Here is a 17946-nt window from a genome sequence, read left to right as displayed (position 1 = left end):
TCCTCCCCCAGTGACCTCTTTAGGTCCCCCCCCAGTGACCTCTTTAGGTCCTCCCCCAGCCCCTGCTCAGTGCCTCTTAGTTCATCCCAGTGCTCCCCACACAATTTTAGCTTCTCCCAGTTCCTCCCAGAGGCTTCTTTAGGTCTCTCCCAGTGCTCCTTCAGGTCGTTGCCATCCCTCCCAGTCCCTCCCAGCATCCTTCAGTCCCTCCCAGTGCCTCCCAGTCCCCCTCAGTGTCGCTGTCCCCCCCAACAGGTGCCAGCACCATGGAGTATGAGCGCAGGTAAGGGGGATCCAGGGGGACCCCAAAGTCGGTGTGGGGCTGAAGGGGGAGGAGGGGACAATTGGGGACCCCCTGACGGGGGGGGAAGGGACTTTGGGGGGGTCCCTGAGTGACCTTTGGGGACTCTAAAGATGCAAAGCTTTTTTGGGGGGGGTCCCTCAGGGAAAGGGAGGAGGGGAGCAATTGGGGACCCCTTGGAGGGGGGGAAGGGACTTTGGGGCGTCCCTGAGTGACCTTTGGGGACCCCCAAGGAGAGGAGGAGAGCCTTTGGGGGGGGTCCTCAGGGAAAGGGGGTGGGGAGAAAGGCAGATTTGAGCCCCCTCCCCCCCACCCACGTTTTGGGGTCCCCCCCTGCAGGGGGGGCCGTGGGGACCGGACAGGACGCTATGGGGGGGCCCCCCCAGTGCCCCCCGAGGATGGGGGCCGGGGGCAGCGTGACCACGACTACAGGGACATGGACTACAGGGGGGGGTATGGGGGAGCCCCCGAGGGGGCTGCTGCCGCGGGCACCCCCCCACAGGTGGGTGCCAGCCCTTGGGGTGCCCCTTCCCCATTCCCCCCCTCCCCCCCACCGTGTCCTCCCGGGTCCCAAACTCCCCCTTGGGGACCTCCCCCCGCGGGTGGGTGGCAGCCTCTGGGGTGCCCCTGAGCCCCCCCCCCAGCTTAGTGCCATCCCTTGGGGTCCCCTCCCTGAGCCCCCCCAGCCCAACGTCAGCCCTCGGGGTGCCCTCCCGGTGCCATCCAGGAGCCCCGCGGTGTCCCTCGGTGCCCTCCAGGGTCCCTCCCCCTGCCCCGTGCCCCCTCGGTGCCATCTAGTGGCCCTCCCATCCTCCTGCTGCCCCCCCGTGTGCCCCCCGGTGCCCCCTGCTGACCCCCGGTGCCCTCCAGTGCCCCTTTCCCCCCTCCCCGTCTGCCCTCCTGCAACCCCGCCCCCTAATCCCGGTGCCCCGCCCCCTAATCCCGGTGCCCCGCCCCCCCGTTTGCCCTCCGGGAGCCCCGCCCCCTAATCCCGGTGCCCCCTTCCCCCCCGGTGCCCCCTTCCCCCCACCCCGGTGCCCCTCCCGGTGCCATCCCTGTGCCCTTTCCCCCCAGCCCCCCGCCGTGGGCAGCCCGGAGCCGGCTCGGGGCCGGGAGGGGGCCCCGGGGGGGGGCTCGGCTGCGGCGCTGCCGTTCGCGGCGGCCGACGGCGACTACCGGGAGCGGGACCGAGACTACCGCGGGGGGGGCGGCGGCGGCGGCGGCGGCGGCGGGGGGGGGGGAGGCGGCGGCAGAGGAGCACAGGGCCAGCACCATCGTGATGCTGAGGATGCTGCCCCCCGCGGCCACCGAGAGCGACGTGAGGGGGAGGGGGAGGGAGGAAGAGGGGGAGGGGGGGAGGAGATGGGGACGAGGGGAGGGGGAGTGGGGACAAGGGGAGAGGGAAATGGGGAGGGGGAGATGGGGAAATGGGGAGGGGGAGATGGGGGGAATGGGGAGGGGGAGATGGGGGGAATGGGGAGGGGGAGATAGGGACAAGGGGAGAGGGAAATGGGGAGATGGGGACAAGGGGAGGGGGAAATGGGGACAGGAGAGAGGGAAATGGGGAGGGGGAGATGGGGATAAGGGGAGGGGGAGTGGGGACAGGAGAGAGGGACAAGGGGAGGGGCAATGGGGACAAGGGGAGGGGGAAATGGGGAGGGGGAGATGGGGACAAGGAGAGGGGGAAATGGGGAGGGGGAGATGGGGACAGAGAGGAGGTGGGGAGGGAGGGTGGGAACAAGAGAGGGAAATGGGGAGGGGGAGATAGGAGGAGGTGGGAACAGGGAGGAAGAGCTGAGGAAGGGGAGATGGCGATGGGGGGGAGGTGAGGAGGGGGAGAGGGGGGCAAGGGATAGGGGAAGGTGGGGAGGGGGAGATGGGGAGTGGGAGTGGGGACAAGGGATTGGGAAGGGGAGGAGAGAAAAAGGTGGGAACAAGGAGGGGGAGATGGGGAAGGGGAGATGGAGACAAGGGGAGAGGAGACAAGGGAGGAGGTGGGGAGATGGATGCAAGAGAGAGGGAAATGGGGAGGGGGAGATGGGGATAGGGGAGAGGGGATGGGGGGGAGATGAGGAGGGGGACAAGGCATAGAGGAAGGTGGGGAGGGGGAGTGGGGAGAGGGGAGAGGGGAGATGGAGCAAGAAATGGGAGAGGGGAGAGAGGACCAAGGGGCAGGGCTGAGGGGGTGGGTGCCACGCTGGGGGGTGGGTGCCACGCTGGGGGGTGGGTGCCACGCTGGGGGGTGGGTGCCACGCTGGGGTGCCAGCCTCCCTCCCTGTGCCCAGATCCGTGCCCAGCTGCAGGCCCAGGGGGTGCAGCCCAGGGAGGTTCGGCTGATGCGCAACAAGTCCTCAGGTGGGCACCCGCCGGGCCCCGCCCTGCCCCGCCCTGCCCCGCGGGCCCCCTGGGGGGGGGGGGGGGGGAGGGAGACTCTGCCCTGCCCACCCTGGGGGCACCCAGGGGCGCTGTGGCAGGCTTGAGGGGGGCACCCAGGGCTGCTGTGCCAGGCTGGAAGGGCATCCAGGGCTGCTGGTTCTGTCTGCAGGGCTGCTGTACCAGGCTCAGGGGGCACCCAGGGGTGCCAGCTTCGTCCCTAGGGGCACCCAGGGGTGCCAGCTTCGTCCTTACAGGCGCCCAGGGGTGCTGCAGCGGGCTTGAGGGGGCACCCAGGGGTGCCAGCTTTGTCCCCAGGGCTGCTGTACCAGGCTCAGGGGGCACCCGGGGGTGCCAGTCTTGTCCCTAGGGGCACCCAGGGGTGCCAGCTTCATCCTTACAGGCACCCAGGGGTGCCAGCTTTGTCCCCAGGGCTGCTGTACCAGGCTCAGGGGGCACCCAGGGGTGCCTGTTTCCCATCTCAGGGGCACCCAGGGGTGCCAAGGCTCTCTCTAGGAGCACCCAGGGGTGCCAGCTTCATCCCTAGGGGCACCCAGGGGTGCCAGTCTTGTCCCTAGGAGCACCCAGGGGTGCTGTGTCAGGCTTAGGGGGCACCCAGGGGTGCCAGCTTCATCCCTAGGGGCACCCAGGGGTGCTGTGCCAGGCTCAGGGGGCACCCAGGGGTGCCAGTCTTGTCCCTAGGAGCACCCAGGGGTGCCAGTCTTGTCTTCAGGGGCACCCAGGGGTGCCAGCTTCATCCTTAGGGGCACCCAGGGGTGCCAGCTTTGTCCCTAGGAGCACCCAGGGGTGCTGTGCCAGGCTCAGGGGGCACCCAGGGGTGCCAGCTTTGTCCCCAGGGGCACCCAGAGGTGCCAGTCTTATCCTCAGGGGCACCCAGGGGTGCCAGTGCCCTCCCCAGGGGTGCCCAGGCTGCAGCTGAGGAGGTGCCAGGGGCACCCCTGGGTGCCCACCCCCAGCTCAGGCTTTCCTAGGGGTGCCCAGCCTCAAGTCAGGTCAGTGCCAGCAGCACCCAGGGGTGCCCTGTGCCCGCCCCCACGGTGCCCACCCAGCTGCAGGGTGCCAGGGGGGCACCCAGGGGTGCCCTGGGGAGGGGGTGGGGGGGAGTGGGGGTGAGGGTGGGGGGTGGGTGGCAGCCCTGGGTGCCCTCCCTGATGCCCACCCTGATGCCCCCCTGGCAGGTCAGAGCAGAGGCTTCGCCTTCGTGGAGTTTCACCACCTGCAGGACGCTGCCCGCTGGATGGATGCCAACCAGGTGCCACCCCGGGGCTGGGGGCAGCACCCAGGGGTGCCAGGATGCCCAAGGAGGGCGCTCAGAGGGGCCCACAGGGCTGGGGAGGGCACCCAGGGCTGCCCTGCGCCCACCCAGCGGTGGCAGAGTGCCCATGGAGGGCACCCAGGGGTGCTCATGGGGCTGGAGGGGGGCACCCAGTGGTACCAGAGTGCCCATGGAGGGCACCCAGGGGGGTGGGGAGGGTACCCAGGGGTGCCAGGATGCCCATGGAGGGCACTCAGGGTTGCCACAGGGCTGGAGAGTTGGGAGCTGAGACTGGTCAGGGCTGGCTGGCACTGGCTGGCACTGGTTGGCACTGGTCAGGGCAGGTTGGATGTGTTCAGGACCAGCTGGCACTGGTCAGGGCTGGTGAGGAGAGCTTGGCACTGGTTGGGGCTTGTTGGCACTGGCCAGGTCTAGTTGGGATTGGTCAGGACTGGTTGGCACTGGTGAGAACTGGTTGGCACTGGTTGGAGGTGGTTGGCACTGGGCAGGGTTGGTTGGCACTCATTGGCACTGGTTGGGATTGATTGGAGCTGGTAGGTACTGGTCAGGAGTGGTTGGCACTGGTTAGGACTGGGTGTGGTTGGCACAGGTTTGAGCTGGTTGGCACTGGGCAGGAGTGGTGGGGACTGGTTGGCACTGGTCAGAGCTGGCTGGCACTGGCTGGAGCTGGTTGGAGCTGGGCAGGGTTGGTCAGGACTGGTTGGCACTGGTCAGGAGTGGTTGGCACTTGTTGGCACTGGGCAGGGTTGATCAGGAGTGGTTGGCACTGGTCAGGACTGGTTGGAGCTGGTTGGTATTGAGCAGGAGTGATTGGGACTGGTTGGCACTGGACAGGAGTGGTTGGCACTTGTTGGCACTGACTGGAGCTGGTTAGAGCTGGTTGGCTCTGGGCAGGGTTGATCAGGAGTGGTTGGCACTGGTCAGGACTGGTTGGCACTGGACAGGAGTGGTTGGCATTGGCAGGAGTGGTTGGAGCTGGTTGGCACTGGACAGGGTTGATCAGGAGTGGTTGGCACTGGACAGGAGTGGTTGGCACTGGACAGGAGTGGTTGGCACTGACTGGAGCTGGTTAGAGCTGGTTGGCACTGGACAGGGTTGATCAGGACTGGCTGGCACTGGACAGGAGTGGTTGGCACTCGTTGGCACTGACTGGAGCTGGCTGGCACTGGCCAAGACTGGCAGGAGCTGGTTGGCACTGCCCAAGCCTGCTTGGCACCCCCCTCCCCTCCTTCTCCCCCTGGTGCCCCCCACCTTGGTGCCCCCTCCCGAGCCCTGGGTGCCCTTCTCTGCTGCTGCCAGCCCCTTGCTGCCCCCTCCCTTATCCTCCCCTGGGTGCCAGGGGCCTGCCCCGTGCCAGGGCTGCCCCGTGGCAGGCTGCTGGTGCCAGGCTGCTGGTGCCAGCTGTGCCCTCTGTGCCCCCCCCCCTGCAGCAGGGCCTGAGCCTGCTGGGCCACAGAGTCTCTCTGCACTACAGCGACCCCAAGCCCAAGATCAACGAGGACTGGCTCTGTGCCAAGGTGGGCAGGGGGCTGGGGGGGTCCTGGGGGGGCTTTGGGGGGGTCTTGAAGGGGCTTAGGGGGGGGGGGCTGGGGGGCTTTGGGGGGTCCGGGGGGGGGTTAGAGAGGGTCCTGGGGGGGGGTTGGGGGGAGTTTGGGTGTCCTGAGGGGGTGGTTAGAGAGGGCTTGGGGGTCCCTTGGGGGTCCTGGGGAGGGGCTTTGGGGGTCCTAGAGAGGGTCCTGAGGGGGTTGATCTTGTTGGGGTTTTGGGGTTCCTGGGGGAGGTTGTTGGGGGGGGTCCTGAGGGGGCTTTGGGGGTCCTGGGTGGGGGTCCTGGGGCCCCCTTGGGAGTTTAGAGAGGGCTTTGGGGGGGGTCCCGGGGGGGTTTGGGGGTCCTGGGAGGGCCTTTAGGGGGGGCTGGGGGTCATGGGGGATCCTGGGGGCACTTGGGGGGCGGGGGGGGTCCTGGGTAGGGTTTGGGGGTCCTGGAGGGGCTTGGGGGGGTCCTGAGGGGGTGTCTGGGGGGGCCCTGGGGGTCGTGGGCAGGGGTCTCACCCTCGGCCCCCTCCCCAGTGCGGGGTGCAGAACTTCAAGCGCAGGGAGAAGTGCTTCAAGTGTGGGGTGCCCAAGGCTGGTGAGAGACCCCAGACCCCCCCTGACCCCCCACCCTGCACCCCCTCCCCCCCCCCAACCTCCCTTCCCCGCTCCCAGCCTCCCCCCTCCCCATTTGAGGCTCACCCTAGGGGGCTTCTGCCCCCCCCCCCCCCGCGGGGCCCCCCCCGACCCCTGCTGTCTCTGGGGTGCAGAGGCCGAGCAGAGAGGCCCTGGGGGGCCCAGGCCTGAGCTGGTGCCCGCGGGGGGGGGAGGGGGCGGGGGGCTGCTGCCCCTCCCCCAGCCCTATGCCCCCACGCTGGGAGGGGCCCCGGGGGGGGGCCCCCAGAGCGGGACCGAGCCTGGGGCCGACAATGCCAACGACAGTGAGTGGGGAGGGGGCTGGGGGGGGGGGAGGTCCTGAAGTGGTTGTGGGGAGGGGTCATGGGGAGGATTGGGGGGGTCCTGGCAGGGTCTCTGGGGGTCTGGGGGGGTTCTATGGGGCCCTGCGGGGGTCTGGGGGAAGGCTTGAGGGGTCCTGGGAGGGGTTCTTGGAGGTCCTGAGGGGGTCTGGGGGAGGCTTGGGGGGGTCCTGGCAGGATCTATGGGGGTCTGGGTGGGGGGGTTCTGGCTGGCCCTGGGTGGGGGTCCTGAGAGGGTCTGGGGGAGGTCCGGGGGGTCCCGAGGGGACTTGGGGGAGGCCTGGGGGGGGGGGGGGGGGGGGGTTGGGGGAGGTTCCAAGGGGGCTTGGGGGTGGCCTGGGGGGGGGGTCCTAAGAGGTCCTGAGTGGGTCTGGGGGGGTTCTAGGAGGCGCTGAAGAGGTTTGGGGGGTCCGGGGGTGGGGGGTTGGTCCCGGGAGTCCATGGCGGCTGCACGGGGCGGGGGGCGGTCCCTCGGGGGCGGTCCGGGGGGGGGCGGTCCCCGGGGGGCGGTCCTCCGCGGCGCGGGCGGTCCCGGGGGCGGGGCCCGGGCGGGGGCGGTCCCCGGGGGGCGGTCCCGGGGGCGGGGGGCGGTCCCGGGGGCGGTCCCCCGCGGCGCGGGCGGTCCCGGGGGCGGGGCCCGGGCGGGGCGGTCCCCGGGGGCGGTCCCTCGGGGGCGGGGGGCGGTCCCGGGGGCGGGGCCCTTGGCCCCTGCCCGCCGTGACGGCGCTGTGCCGGCAGCCATCATCCTGCGGAACCTGCACCCGCAGAGCAGCCTGGAGTCCATCCTGGCGGCGCTGGCTCCCTTCGCCGTGCTCAGTGCTGCCAACGTGCGGCTGATCAAGGACCGCCAGACGCAGCTCAACCGCGGCTTCGCCTTCGTGCAGCTCAGCACCATCGTGGTGCGGGCGGCCCCCCCCCCCCCCCAGACCCCTCAGTGCCCCCTGACCCCACCCACAGCCCCCCCCCACAGCCCTCAGAGCCCCCTCCCCGCCCTGACCCCCAGAACCTCCCCAGACCCCTCAGTGTCCCCTCCCTGCCCTGACCCCACCCAGAGTCCCCCCCAGACCCCTCAGTGTCCCCTCCCCACCCTGACCCCACCCAGAGTCCCCCCCAGAGCCCTCAGTGTCCCCTCCCTGCCCTGACCCCCAGACCCTCCCCCCAGAGCCCTCAGTGTCCCCTCCCTGCCCTGACCCCCCCCCCCAGAGCCCCCTCCCCACCCTAACCCCCAGAGCCCCCTCAGACCCCTCAGTGTTCCCTCCCCACCAGGGCACCCACGGGGGTCTCCTCAGAGCCCCCTCCCCACCCTGACCTCACCCTGACTCTCCACTGTGTCCCCAGGGCTTTGCCTTCGTGCAGCTGAGCACTGTTGTGGCGGGGCTGGGGGCTTCTGGGGGGAGACCCCTCCACACCATGGCACCTAGGGGGGTCCCCCCTCCCTACCTTCACTCTCCTGAGCCCCCCTCAAAGCCCACTCCTCACCATAACTCCCAAGTGTTACCCCACACTCTCCTGGAGCTCCTCCTAACCCTGGCTCCACCCTGACCCTTCAGAGCCCCCTGGGACCCCCTCAGAGTCCCCCTTAGGCCCTCCTGAGACCCCTTGGGGTTTCCTCAGAGACCCCTGGGTGCCCCCCTGACCCCTGGGTGCCCCCTGTGCCCCCCCAGGAGGCCTCCCAGCTGCTGCAGATGCTGCAGGCCCTGCACCCTCCGCTGCACATCGATGGCAAAAGCATCAACGTGGAGTTTGCCAAAGGCTCCAAGAGGTGAGGGGGGCACAGCCTGGCACCGGCCTGGCATCGGCCTGGGCACAGTCACAGCCCCCTGGCAGTGCTCTGGGGATGGTCTGGGCACAGCCTGGGCACAGTCACAGCCCCTTGGGGATGGTCTGGGCATGGGGGCAGGGGGTGGGCACTGCCTGGGCACAGCCTGGCATGGGCTGGGCACAATCAGAGGCCCTTGGGGATGGTCTGGGCATGGGGGGCAGGGGATGAGCACGGCCTGGGCACAGCCTGGCATGGTCTAGGCACAGTCACAGCCCCCTGGGAGTACTCTGGGGATGGGTTGGGCACAGTCACAGCCCCTTGGGGATGGTCTGGGCATGGGGGGTGGGGATGGGCACTGCCTGGGCACAGCCTGGCATGGGCTGGGCACAATCAGAGGCCCTTGGGGATGGTCTGGGCATGGGGGGCAGGGGATGAGCACAGCCTGGGCACAGCCTGGCATGGCCTGGGCACAGTCACAGCCCCCTGGGAGTACTCTGGGGATGGTCTGGGCACAGTCACAGCCCCTTGGGGATGGTCTGGGCATGGGGGCAGGGGGTGGGCACTGCCTGGGCACAGCCTGGCATGGGCTGGGCACAATCAGAGGCCCTTGGGGATGGTCTGGGCATGGGGGACAGGGGATGAGCACAGCCTGGGCACAGCCTGGCATGGCCTGGGCACAGTCACAGCCCCCTGGGAGTACTCTGGGGATGGTCTGGGCACAGCCTGGGCACAGTCACAGCCCCCTGGCAGTGCTCTGGGGATGGTCTGGGCACAGCCTGGGCACAGTCACAGCCCCTTGGGGATGGGATGGGCATGGGGGCAGGGGGTGGGCACTGCCTGGGCACAGCCTGGCATGGGCTGGGCACAATCAGAGGCCCTTGGGGATGGTCTGGGCATGGGGGGCAGGGGATGAGCACGGCCTGGGCACAGCCTGGCATGGTCTAGGCATGGTCACAGCCCCCTGGGAGTACTCTGGGGATGGTCTGGGCACAGTCACAGCCCCCTGGGGATGGTCTGGGCATGGGGGGGGGGGGGGGGATGGGCACAGCCTGGGCACAGTCACAGCGCCCCCTGGGAGTGGTCTGGGCACTGCTTGGGCACATCCCCAGCCCCTGGGCGTAGGCTTATGCCCCACCTATCTGACCACACCCTTTCTGACCACCACCCCCTGACAGGGAGGGGCAGGGGGCGGGGCCAGGGGAGGGCCCCCCCCGTGCCAGCGCAGCCTCGGTGGCGTCGACGGCGATCGCGGCGGCACAGTGGGCACTGAGCCAGGTGGGGGTGGGGTGGGGGGAGGGGGCGGGGCTTAGGGGGGTGGGGCTTTGGAAGGGGTCTAGGGATGGGGTGGGGGTTGGGGAGGGGGAGGGGCTTGGGGAGGAGTTTAAGGATGGGGAGGGGCTTGGGTGGGTGGGGCTTGGCGTAAGAAAAGCCTTAAAGGTCAGGAGGGGCTTGGGCCAGGGCGTGGCTTTAGAGGGAGGGGTTTAAGGATAGGGAGGGGCCTTGGGTGGGTGTGGCTCAGGGAGTGTGGTTGGGGGGGCGTGGCTCAAGGTGTGGGGCATTGCAAAGGGGTCAGCCAATCAGGGCATGGCTCCAGTGGGCATGCCCTGACCCAGCCCCACCCCCCTCTGCCCCTCCCCTAGGCGGTGCCAGGGGCGGAGCCAACCTGGGCCGGGGGGGAGGAGCCTGCGGCCGACTTCAGCAGCTTCTACCAATCGGAGGAGAGCTTCCCTGGCCCCGCCCCCACCCTTTATGGCTCTGCCTACTTGAAGGGTGTGGCTGCCCCGCCCCCGGGCCCCGCCCTCGCAGTCCCCACCCCTGCCAAGGCTGATGGCCCCGCCCCTGGTGAGTGCCCTCCCCCCCAGGAGATCCCAAAGGGACCCCAGACCCTATTGGGGACCCCCCCCCCAGACCCTATTGGGGACCCCCTGACCCTTGGGTTCCCCACAGATCCTACAGGGGTGTCCCCCCCAACCCCCCTAGGGGCTCTCTAGACCCTACTGGGACCCCCAGACCCTCTAGGGACCCCCTAGGGACTCCCCAAACCCCATGGGGGACCCCCAGCCCATCTCCAACCTCTCCCCCTCCCCTCCCCCCTCCCAGGTGCAGAGGATCCAGGGGGGCCTGGCCTGGACCCCACGGCAGGAGGGGCTGGGGGGGGCCCTGGGGGGGTCACAGCAGCAGCAGCAGCAGGGGTGGGGGGTGGGGGTGGGGGGACTGCCTTCCCCCGCCCCTCCCCTGCAGCCCCCCCCTACCCCTCCCCCACCGGGGAGACCCCAGCTGGGACCCCCTCAGGAGCACCCCCACAGGTGAGTGCCTTGGGGAGGGGGGAGGGGGGTGGGGGACCCCAAGGAGGGGGGAGGGGAGTGGGGGGGGGGACCCCAAGGCAAGGGAGGGCAGAAAGGGGAACCCCAAAATGGGGGGGGGGGGGGAACAGCAGGGAGTCCTCAAAAAGGGAGGGAAAGGAGCAGGGGGGGGAAGGGCAGGGCCAAAACTGGGGAGGGGGAGGCTAAGGTTGGGTGGGGGAGGGAGGGGCAGAGAGGACTCAAAGGTGACCCCAAAAATAGGGGGGGGGGGGGAGGGGGTTAAAAGGAGGGATTTAGAGGGAGGATGGGAATTTTGGGGGGGGGGGTCTTCTATCCCACCCCCACCCCCACCTTGCCTCTCTCTCCCCCCTGCCCCCCCAGACCTACCCAGGCCCCCTGAAGGCTGAGCTCCCCACCCCCACCCCCGCTGGGCCCCCCCCAGCCAACCCCCCCAGTGCTGAGCCCTACGGCCAGTACCGTGAGTGGGGGGCACTGGGGGGGGGCTGGAGCCTTTTGGGGGGGGGTTCTGAGGGAATTTTGGGGGGGGCTCTTGGGATGTGGGGGCTCTTGGGGGAGGGAGCTTGGGGGGGGCACCTGGGGGTTGCTGGGGGATCTGGAGGAGTTCCAGGGGGGCTTTGGGGAGGGGTCTGAGGGAATTTGGAGGAGTTCTGGGGGGGGGGGGGGGGGTCTGGGGGCTTTTAGAGGGGGGCTGGGGGCACTTGGGGGGGCTCAGAGGGGGCTCTGGAGCTCTTGGGGCATTTATGGAGGGGGCTGGGGCAAGTTTTATGGGGGGGGGCTGGGGAGGGGCTGGGAACTCGAGGGGGGGGGGGGTGGGCTTGGGGTGGGCCCTGTGTGACTTGGGGGTGTCCTGGTGGGGGGGTCTGGGGGCCTTGAGGGAGCTCTGGGGGGGGGGTTCAGGGAGCTCGGGGGGGGGGGGGTTGGGGGGCTCCTGGGGGAGGACTTTGGGGAGGGGGGGCCAGGGGGGAGGTCGGTTCAAGGCCTTTTGGGTCCTTCCTGAGGGGGTTTTGGGGGGTCCTGAGGGATTCTGAAGGGGGGAAGGAGGTCAAACAGTGGGGGGGGGGAGGGGGATAAGGTTTTGGGGTGGGGGTCCCTGACCCCCCCCTGTGCCCCCCCCAGCCGTGCCGGACGTCTCCACCTATCAGTACGACGAGACCTCCGGCTACTACTACGACCCCCTCACAGGCCTCTACTACGACCCCCACTCGCAGGTCAGGGGGCCTGGGGGGCACAAAGGGGGTGTCCCCGCCTTGGGACCACCCCCTGGGGGCTTAAAGGACCCTTGGGGGGTGGGGGGGGGGGCGCTCCGGGGGGTCCCGGGGGCAAGGGTTGGTGTCTGGAGGTAGCCATCTTGGGGCCTGGAGTAGGCCTTGGGGGTCCCTGGGGGTCGGTTTGGGGGGGTCTGGCATCTAGTTAGGGGGGCCAGGAGCCATTTTGTGTCCTCTGGCAGACATTTTGGGGTCATTGGCAGCCACTTTGGGGGTCATTGGCAGCCATTTTGGGGGTCATTGGCAGCCATTTTGCTGGCTTTGGCAGCCATCTTGTGCTGTCTGGTGGCAGCTTGGTTTCTAGCAGCCGTTCTGGGGGTCCCTGGGGGTCGGTTTGGGGGGGTCTGGCATCTAGTTAGGGGGCCCAGGAGCCATTTTGTGTCCTCTGGCAGCCATTTTGGGGGTCATTGGCAGCCATCTTGTGCTTTCTGGCAGCAGCTTGGTCTCTAGCAGCCATTCTGGGGGTCCCTGGGGGTCGGTTTGGGGGTCCCTGGGGGTCAGTTTGGGGTTGCTGGGGGTCAGTTTGGGGGTCCCTGGGGGTCGGTCTGGGGGTGCCTGGGCTCAGTCTGGGATCCCGGCAGCCATTTTGTGCCCCCCGGCAGCCATTTTGTGCCCCCCGGCAGCCATTTTGTGCCCCCCGGTGCTGCTTTCAGGGCCAAGCTGGGGGGGTTGGTGGTGTGGGGACCCTCTTGGGGTCCCCCTGACCTCCCCTTCTCGCTGCCCCCCCCTCCCCTGCAGTACTTCTACGACGCCGGGGCGGGGCAGTACCTGTACTGGGACGGGGAGCGCCGAACCTACCTGGCAGCGCCCCAGGCCGAGGCCCCCGCCGGCACCCCGGGCACCCCTGGGGCCCCCAAGGAGCCCAAGGACAAGAAGGAGAAGCACAAAACCAAGACAGCTCAGCAGGTCAGCACCCAGGGGTGCTCCAGGAGGGGAGGGATGCACCCCACAGCCCCCCCCCCCCCCAAAAGGAGCCCAAGAGTAGGTAAGGGGAGGGAGAAAAGGTACCCAGGGGTGCTCGCAGAGGTGGGTCCACAAGATGCCCCCCAACAGCACCCATGGGTCCCCCCAGAAGTCTCTCAGGGCTCTTCAGCAGCACCCCCAGGGGTCTCTCAGCAGCATCTCTAGTTCCCCATCCTCTCCCACCTCCAACAGCACCCATAGGTCCCCGTCTTCCTGCACAGCCTCCTGCTCACAGCCACACCAGCAGCCCTCGTGGCTCCACATCAGCACCCAGGGGTGCCCAGCAGCCCCCCCCCAGCTGCACCCATGGGCTGCCCCCAGCAGCACCCATGGGTCCCTAGCCTACTCCCAGCCCCCCTAGCAGCTCCCCTAGGAGCATCTATAGACCTCCAGCTCCCCCAGCATCATCCACAGGCCCTCAACCCTTTCCAAAGAGCCCCCCAACAGCACCCATGGGTCCCTAGCCTACTCCCAGCCCCCCCAAGTAGCTCCCCTAGGAGCACCTATAGACCTCCAGCTCCCCCAGCAGCATCCACAGGCCCTCAGCCCCCTCCAAAGAGCCCCCCAACAGCACCCATGGGTCCCTAGCCTACTCCCAGCCCCCCCCAGCAGCTCCCCTAGGAGCACCTATAGACCTCCAGCTCCCCCAGCAGCATCCACAGGCCCCTCCAAAGAGCCCCCCCAGCAGCACCCATAGGTCCTTAGCCCCCCCCATGGGTGCCCAACAACCCCTAGCCCCTTTGGAATCCCCCCCCCCCCCAGATCGCCAAGGACATGGAGCGCTGGGCACGGAGCCTGAACAAGCAGAGGGAGAGCGGCCGCAGCGCGGGGCCCCCCCCGGCCCCCCGGGAGGACGAGCGCCGGGAGGCCGCCGCGGCCGACGCCGGCTACGCCATCCTGGAGAAGAAGGTGGGGGCTGGGGAGGGGCTGGGAGGGGCTCGGGGGAGCTACCGAGGCTCTAGGGCACCCTAAGGGTGCTGCGGAGTCTGGGGCGGGGGCGCTGGGGAGGCTGTAGGGTGGCATAGGTACCACAGGGCTCTAGGGGGAGCTGTGGAGGCCTTTAGGCTGCCCTAAGCGCCACAGGGCTCTAGGGGGAGCTAGGGAGGCTATGGGGAGCTATGGAGGCCTTTAGGGTGCCCTAAGTGCCATAAGATTCTAGGGGGAGCTGCAGAGGCTATGGGGAGCTGTGGAGGCCTTTAGGGTGCCCTAAGTGCCATAGGGTTCTATGGGGAGCTATGGAGGCCTTTAGGGTGCCCTAAGTGCCACAGGGCTGTAGGGGGAGCTAGGGAGGCTATGGGGAGCTATGGAGGCCTTTAGGGTGCCCTAAGCGCCATAAGGTTCTAGGGGGTGCTATGGAGGCCTTTAGGATACCCTAAGTGCCACAGGGCTGTAGGGGGAGCCATGGAGGCTATGGGGAGCTATGGAGGCCTTTAGGGTGCCCTAAGTGCCATAGGGTTCTATGGGGAGCTATGGAGGCCTTTAGGGTGCCCTAAGTGCCATGAGATTCTAGGGGGAGCTGCAGAGGCTGTGGAGAGCTATGGAGGGCTTTAGGGTGCTCTAAGTGCCATAGGGCCCTAGGGGGAGCTATGGAGGCCTTTAGGGTACCCTAAGTGCCATAAGATTCTAGGGGAAGCTAGAGAGGCTATGGGGAGCTGTGGAGGCCTTTAGGGTGCCCTAAGTGCCATAGGGTTCTATGGGGAGCTATGGAGGCCTTTAGGATACCCTAAGTGCCACAGGGCTCTAGGGGGAGCTAGGGAGGCTATGGGGAGCTATGGAGGCCTTTAGGGTGCCCTAAGTGCCACAGGGCTCTAGGGGGAGCTAGGGAGGCTATGGGGAGCTATGGAGGCCTTTAGGGTGCCCTAAGTGCCACAGGGCTCTAGGGGGAGCTAGGGAGGCTATGGGGAACTATGGAGGCCTTTAGGGTGCCCTAAGTGCCACAGGGCTGTAGGGGGAGCCATGGAGGCTATGGAGGTGTTTAGGATAGCCTAAGTGCCATAAGATTCTAGGGGGAGCTAGGGAGGCTATGGGGAGCTGTGGAGGGCTTTAGGGTGCTCTAAGTGCCATAGGGCTCTAGGGGGTGCTGCAGAGGCTGTGGGGATCTATGGAGACCTTTAGGGTACCCTAAGTGCCATAGGGTTCTAGGGGGAGCTATGGAGGCCTTTAAGGTGCCCTAAGTGCCATAGGGCTCTAGGGGGTGCTGCAGAGGCTGTGGGGAGCTATGGAGGCTGTAGGATGCCTTAAGTGCCATAGGGCTGTAGGGGGAGCTAGGGAGGCTGTAGGGTGCCCTAATTGCCATAGGGCTCTAGGGGGAGCTATGGAGGCTGTAGGGTGCCCTAAGTGCCATAGGGCTGTAGGGGGAGCTAGGGAGGCTGTAGGGTGCCCTAAGTGCCATAGGGCTGTAGGGGGAGCTAGGGAGGCTGTAGGGTGCCCTAAGTGCCATAGGGCTCTAGGGGGAGCTAGGGAGGCTGTAGGGTGCCCTAAGTGCCATAGGGGTCTAGGGAGTGCTGCAGAGTCTATAGGGAGCTATGGGAGCCCCCAGAAAGCTATGAGTGCCCTGCACCACCGGGGGGCACTGTGGAGTCTATAGGAAGCTATAGAGGCTGTAGGGTGCCATAGGCATTGTGGAGCTCCAGGGGGAGCTGTGGAGTCCCTGGGGGTCTCTGGGTGGCACAGGTGCCCCCCGGGGTGGGGGGTGGGGGTCCCCAGCACCCCCTGACCCCTCCCTGTGCCCCCCAGGGTGCCCTGGCAGAGCGGCAGCAGCCCCCCCTGGAGCTGCCCAGGCTGGCCAGCGACGAGCGCCTGGTGAGGGCCCTCAGAGCCGTGGGGAACCCCCTGACCCCCCTGGGTGCCCCCAAACTCCCCTGGGTGCCCCTCAAGGTCCCCCTGGGTGCCCCTCAAGGCCCCCCTGGGTGCCCCCAAACTCCCCTGGGTGCCCCTCAAGGCCCCCCTGGGTGCCCCCCAAACCCCTCCCCACAGCTCCCCAAGCATTCCCCTTGCCCCCTCCAGAGCCCCCCAAACCCTTCACCCTCTTCCCCCTACCCATCTCCCTTCCCCCCTCTCCCCCCAATCTTCCTCCCTCAGCCCCCTCTCACCCCAACCCTCTCCCCCCCCAAATCCTTCTCCCTGGGGGTCCCCCTACCCCCTTCCTGGGGGTCCCCCAATTTCCCCCCTCAGAGCCCCCCCCAAACCTTTTCCCCTCCCCAAAGCCTTTCCCCCTCGCCCCTAACTCCCGCCGCCCCCTACCCAAACCCTTTCCTCCTGCCTCCCCATCCCTCTCCCTCCCCTTCCCCCCTCCCCCAAACCCTTCTCCCGGGGGGGGGGTACCCCAACTTTGCCCTGCTCGCCCCCCCCAGAGCCCCCCCCCGGGGGCTGGTGGCAGCCTACAGCGGGGAGAGCGAGAGCGAGGAGGAGGGGGAGCGGCCGGAGCCCCCCCTGACCGACTGGCAGAAGCTCTGCTGCCTGCTCTGCCGCCGCCAGTTCCCCTCCAAGGAGGCTCTGCTGCGCCACCAGCAGCTCTCAGGCCTCCACAAGGTACCCCCAGAATCTCGGGGGGCCCCCGGAGGGGGTGGGGGACCCCCCAAGGGGGGAAGGGGATTGACCCCCGGGGGCGTGCGGGGGCTTGGGATCCAACCCCGGGAGGGGGAGGTGGTGCCTGGAGAGGGGGTTGGGAGCTCGGAGAGGAGGGTTTTGGGGGGGCCTCTGGCTCTGGTGGGGGTCCCCTGGATGGGGGGGACCCCTCACAAGTCTTGGGGACCCCCCAAGGGGGGAAGGGGATCGACCCTGGGGGGTGCGGGGGCTTGGGATCCAACCCCGGGGGGGCAGAGGTGGTGCTTGGAGGGGACTTGGGGGGGGCCATGGAGGGGGTTTTGGGGTTCCCCTGGTTCTCTTGGGGTTCCCCTGGTTCTCTTGGGGGTTCCCTAGGTTTGGGGGACCCCTCACAAATCATGGGGGCCCCCCCCAGGGGTCTCAGTGTGGCCCCAAAGGGGGAAGGGAATTGACTCCAGGGGGGCTCAGGGTCACTCCAGGGGTTTAAAGGGAGGCTTGAGAGAGTTTGGGGGGGTCCTAAGCTGGGGGGTTGGGGTCCCCCAACTCTCTTGGGGGTCCCTCAGGTCAGGGGGATACCGCCCAAGATCTTGGGGACCCCCAGAGGGTCTTGGGGACCCCCCAGGGGGCTTGGAGACCAACCCAGAGGTGTTCAGAACCAGCCTGGAGCCCTTGGGTTGGGGAGGGGTCTGCAGGGGGGGGGGTTGAGGGGGTCCAGGTGGGTTTGGAGGGGTCCCAGGGGGGGTTTTGGGGTCCCCCTGCCCCTGTTGGGGGTCCATGAGCTCAGGGGGACCCCCTGAAACTTTGGGGGTCCTCTCCCCCAGCAAAACCTGGAGCTGCAGAGACGAAGCCACACAGCCCCCGAGGGGGGGGAGAGAGACCTGGAGGTGAGGGGGGGCCTGGGGGGCACAGGTGGCACCCAGGGGTGCTGGGGAGGTACAGTTGGCACCTGGAGGGGGACAGAGGGGGGTACAGAGAGCACCCATGGGTGCTGGGGGGCACAGAGGGCTCCCAGGGGGGCTGAGGGGGTGCAAGGGGGGCACAGTTGGCACCCTGGGGGGCATTGGGGGGGGGGGAGGGGGGACAGTTGGCACCCAGGGGTGCTGAGGGTGGCACAGCTGGCACTCAGGGGGGTGGGGGGGCAGTGGGGGTCACAGGGGGGCACAGCTGGCATGGGGGGGGGGTGGAGCACAGTTGGCACCCATGGGTGCTGGAGCCACACAGGGGGGCACAGTGGGCACCCATGGGTGCTGGAGCCACACAGGGCACCCATGGGCCCTGCCCCCCCCCAGCTGAAGTACAGAGACAGAGCTGCAGAGCGCAGGGAGAAGCAGGGGGGGGGCCCTGAGCCCCCCGAGCCCAAGAGGAGGAAGTTTGGGGGACCCCCCCCAGGGCCAGGGTGAGCACTGGAGGGGGGGGACCCCAATAAGGGGGTGGGGGACCCCAAAAGGAGCTGCTGGGGGTGGGGGGAAGACCAAAAAGGGGGTGGGGGGACCCCAAAAAGTGGATGTGAGGAAGATGGGGACCCTGATAAAGGGCTGGGGGGACCCCAAAAGGGGGGGGGGGAACCCTCGAAGGGGTTGGGGGACCCCAACATTGGAGGGAGAGG

The 17946-nt window shown here is 68.5% G+C and overlaps 1 protein-coding gene across 1 annotated transcript; it reads left to right on the top strand.

The window, feature by feature from the left end:
- Positions 1–207: 207 nt before the first annotated feature.
- LOC128899054 (RNA-binding protein 10-like) lies at positions 208–17740 on the top strand. Its single transcript, XM_054177186.1, has 22 exons — positions 208–283; positions 641–803; positions 1278–1619; positions 2587–2656; positions 3874–3947; positions 5402–5488; positions 6041–6101; positions 6274–6444; positions 7219–7379; positions 8145–8242; positions 9418–9517; positions 9883–10084; positions 10343–10548; positions 10927–11023; positions 11683–11774; positions 12570–12737; positions 13557–13703; positions 15531–15589; positions 15771–15778; positions 16150–16325; positions 17162–17224; positions 17630–17740. Exons 1-22 carry the CDS (start codon positions 267–269, stop codon positions 17738–17740), a joined length of 2673 nt encoding a protein of 890 aa, XP_054033161.1. The 5' UTR covers positions 208–266.
- The last annotated feature ends 206 nt before the right edge of the window (positions 17741–17946 follow it).

Source organism: Dryobates pubescens, chromosome 39 (genome assembly GCF_014839835.1).
Source record: "Dryobates pubescens isolate bDryPub1 chromosome 39, bDryPub1.pri, whole genome shotgun sequence".
NCBI classification, from domain to species: Eukaryota; Metazoa; Chordata; class Aves; order Piciformes; family Picidae; genus Dryobates; species Dryobates pubescens.
The sequence above is the reverse complement of the archived record's forward strand: the minus strand, read 5'-3'. Positions and strand labels throughout refer to the sequence as shown.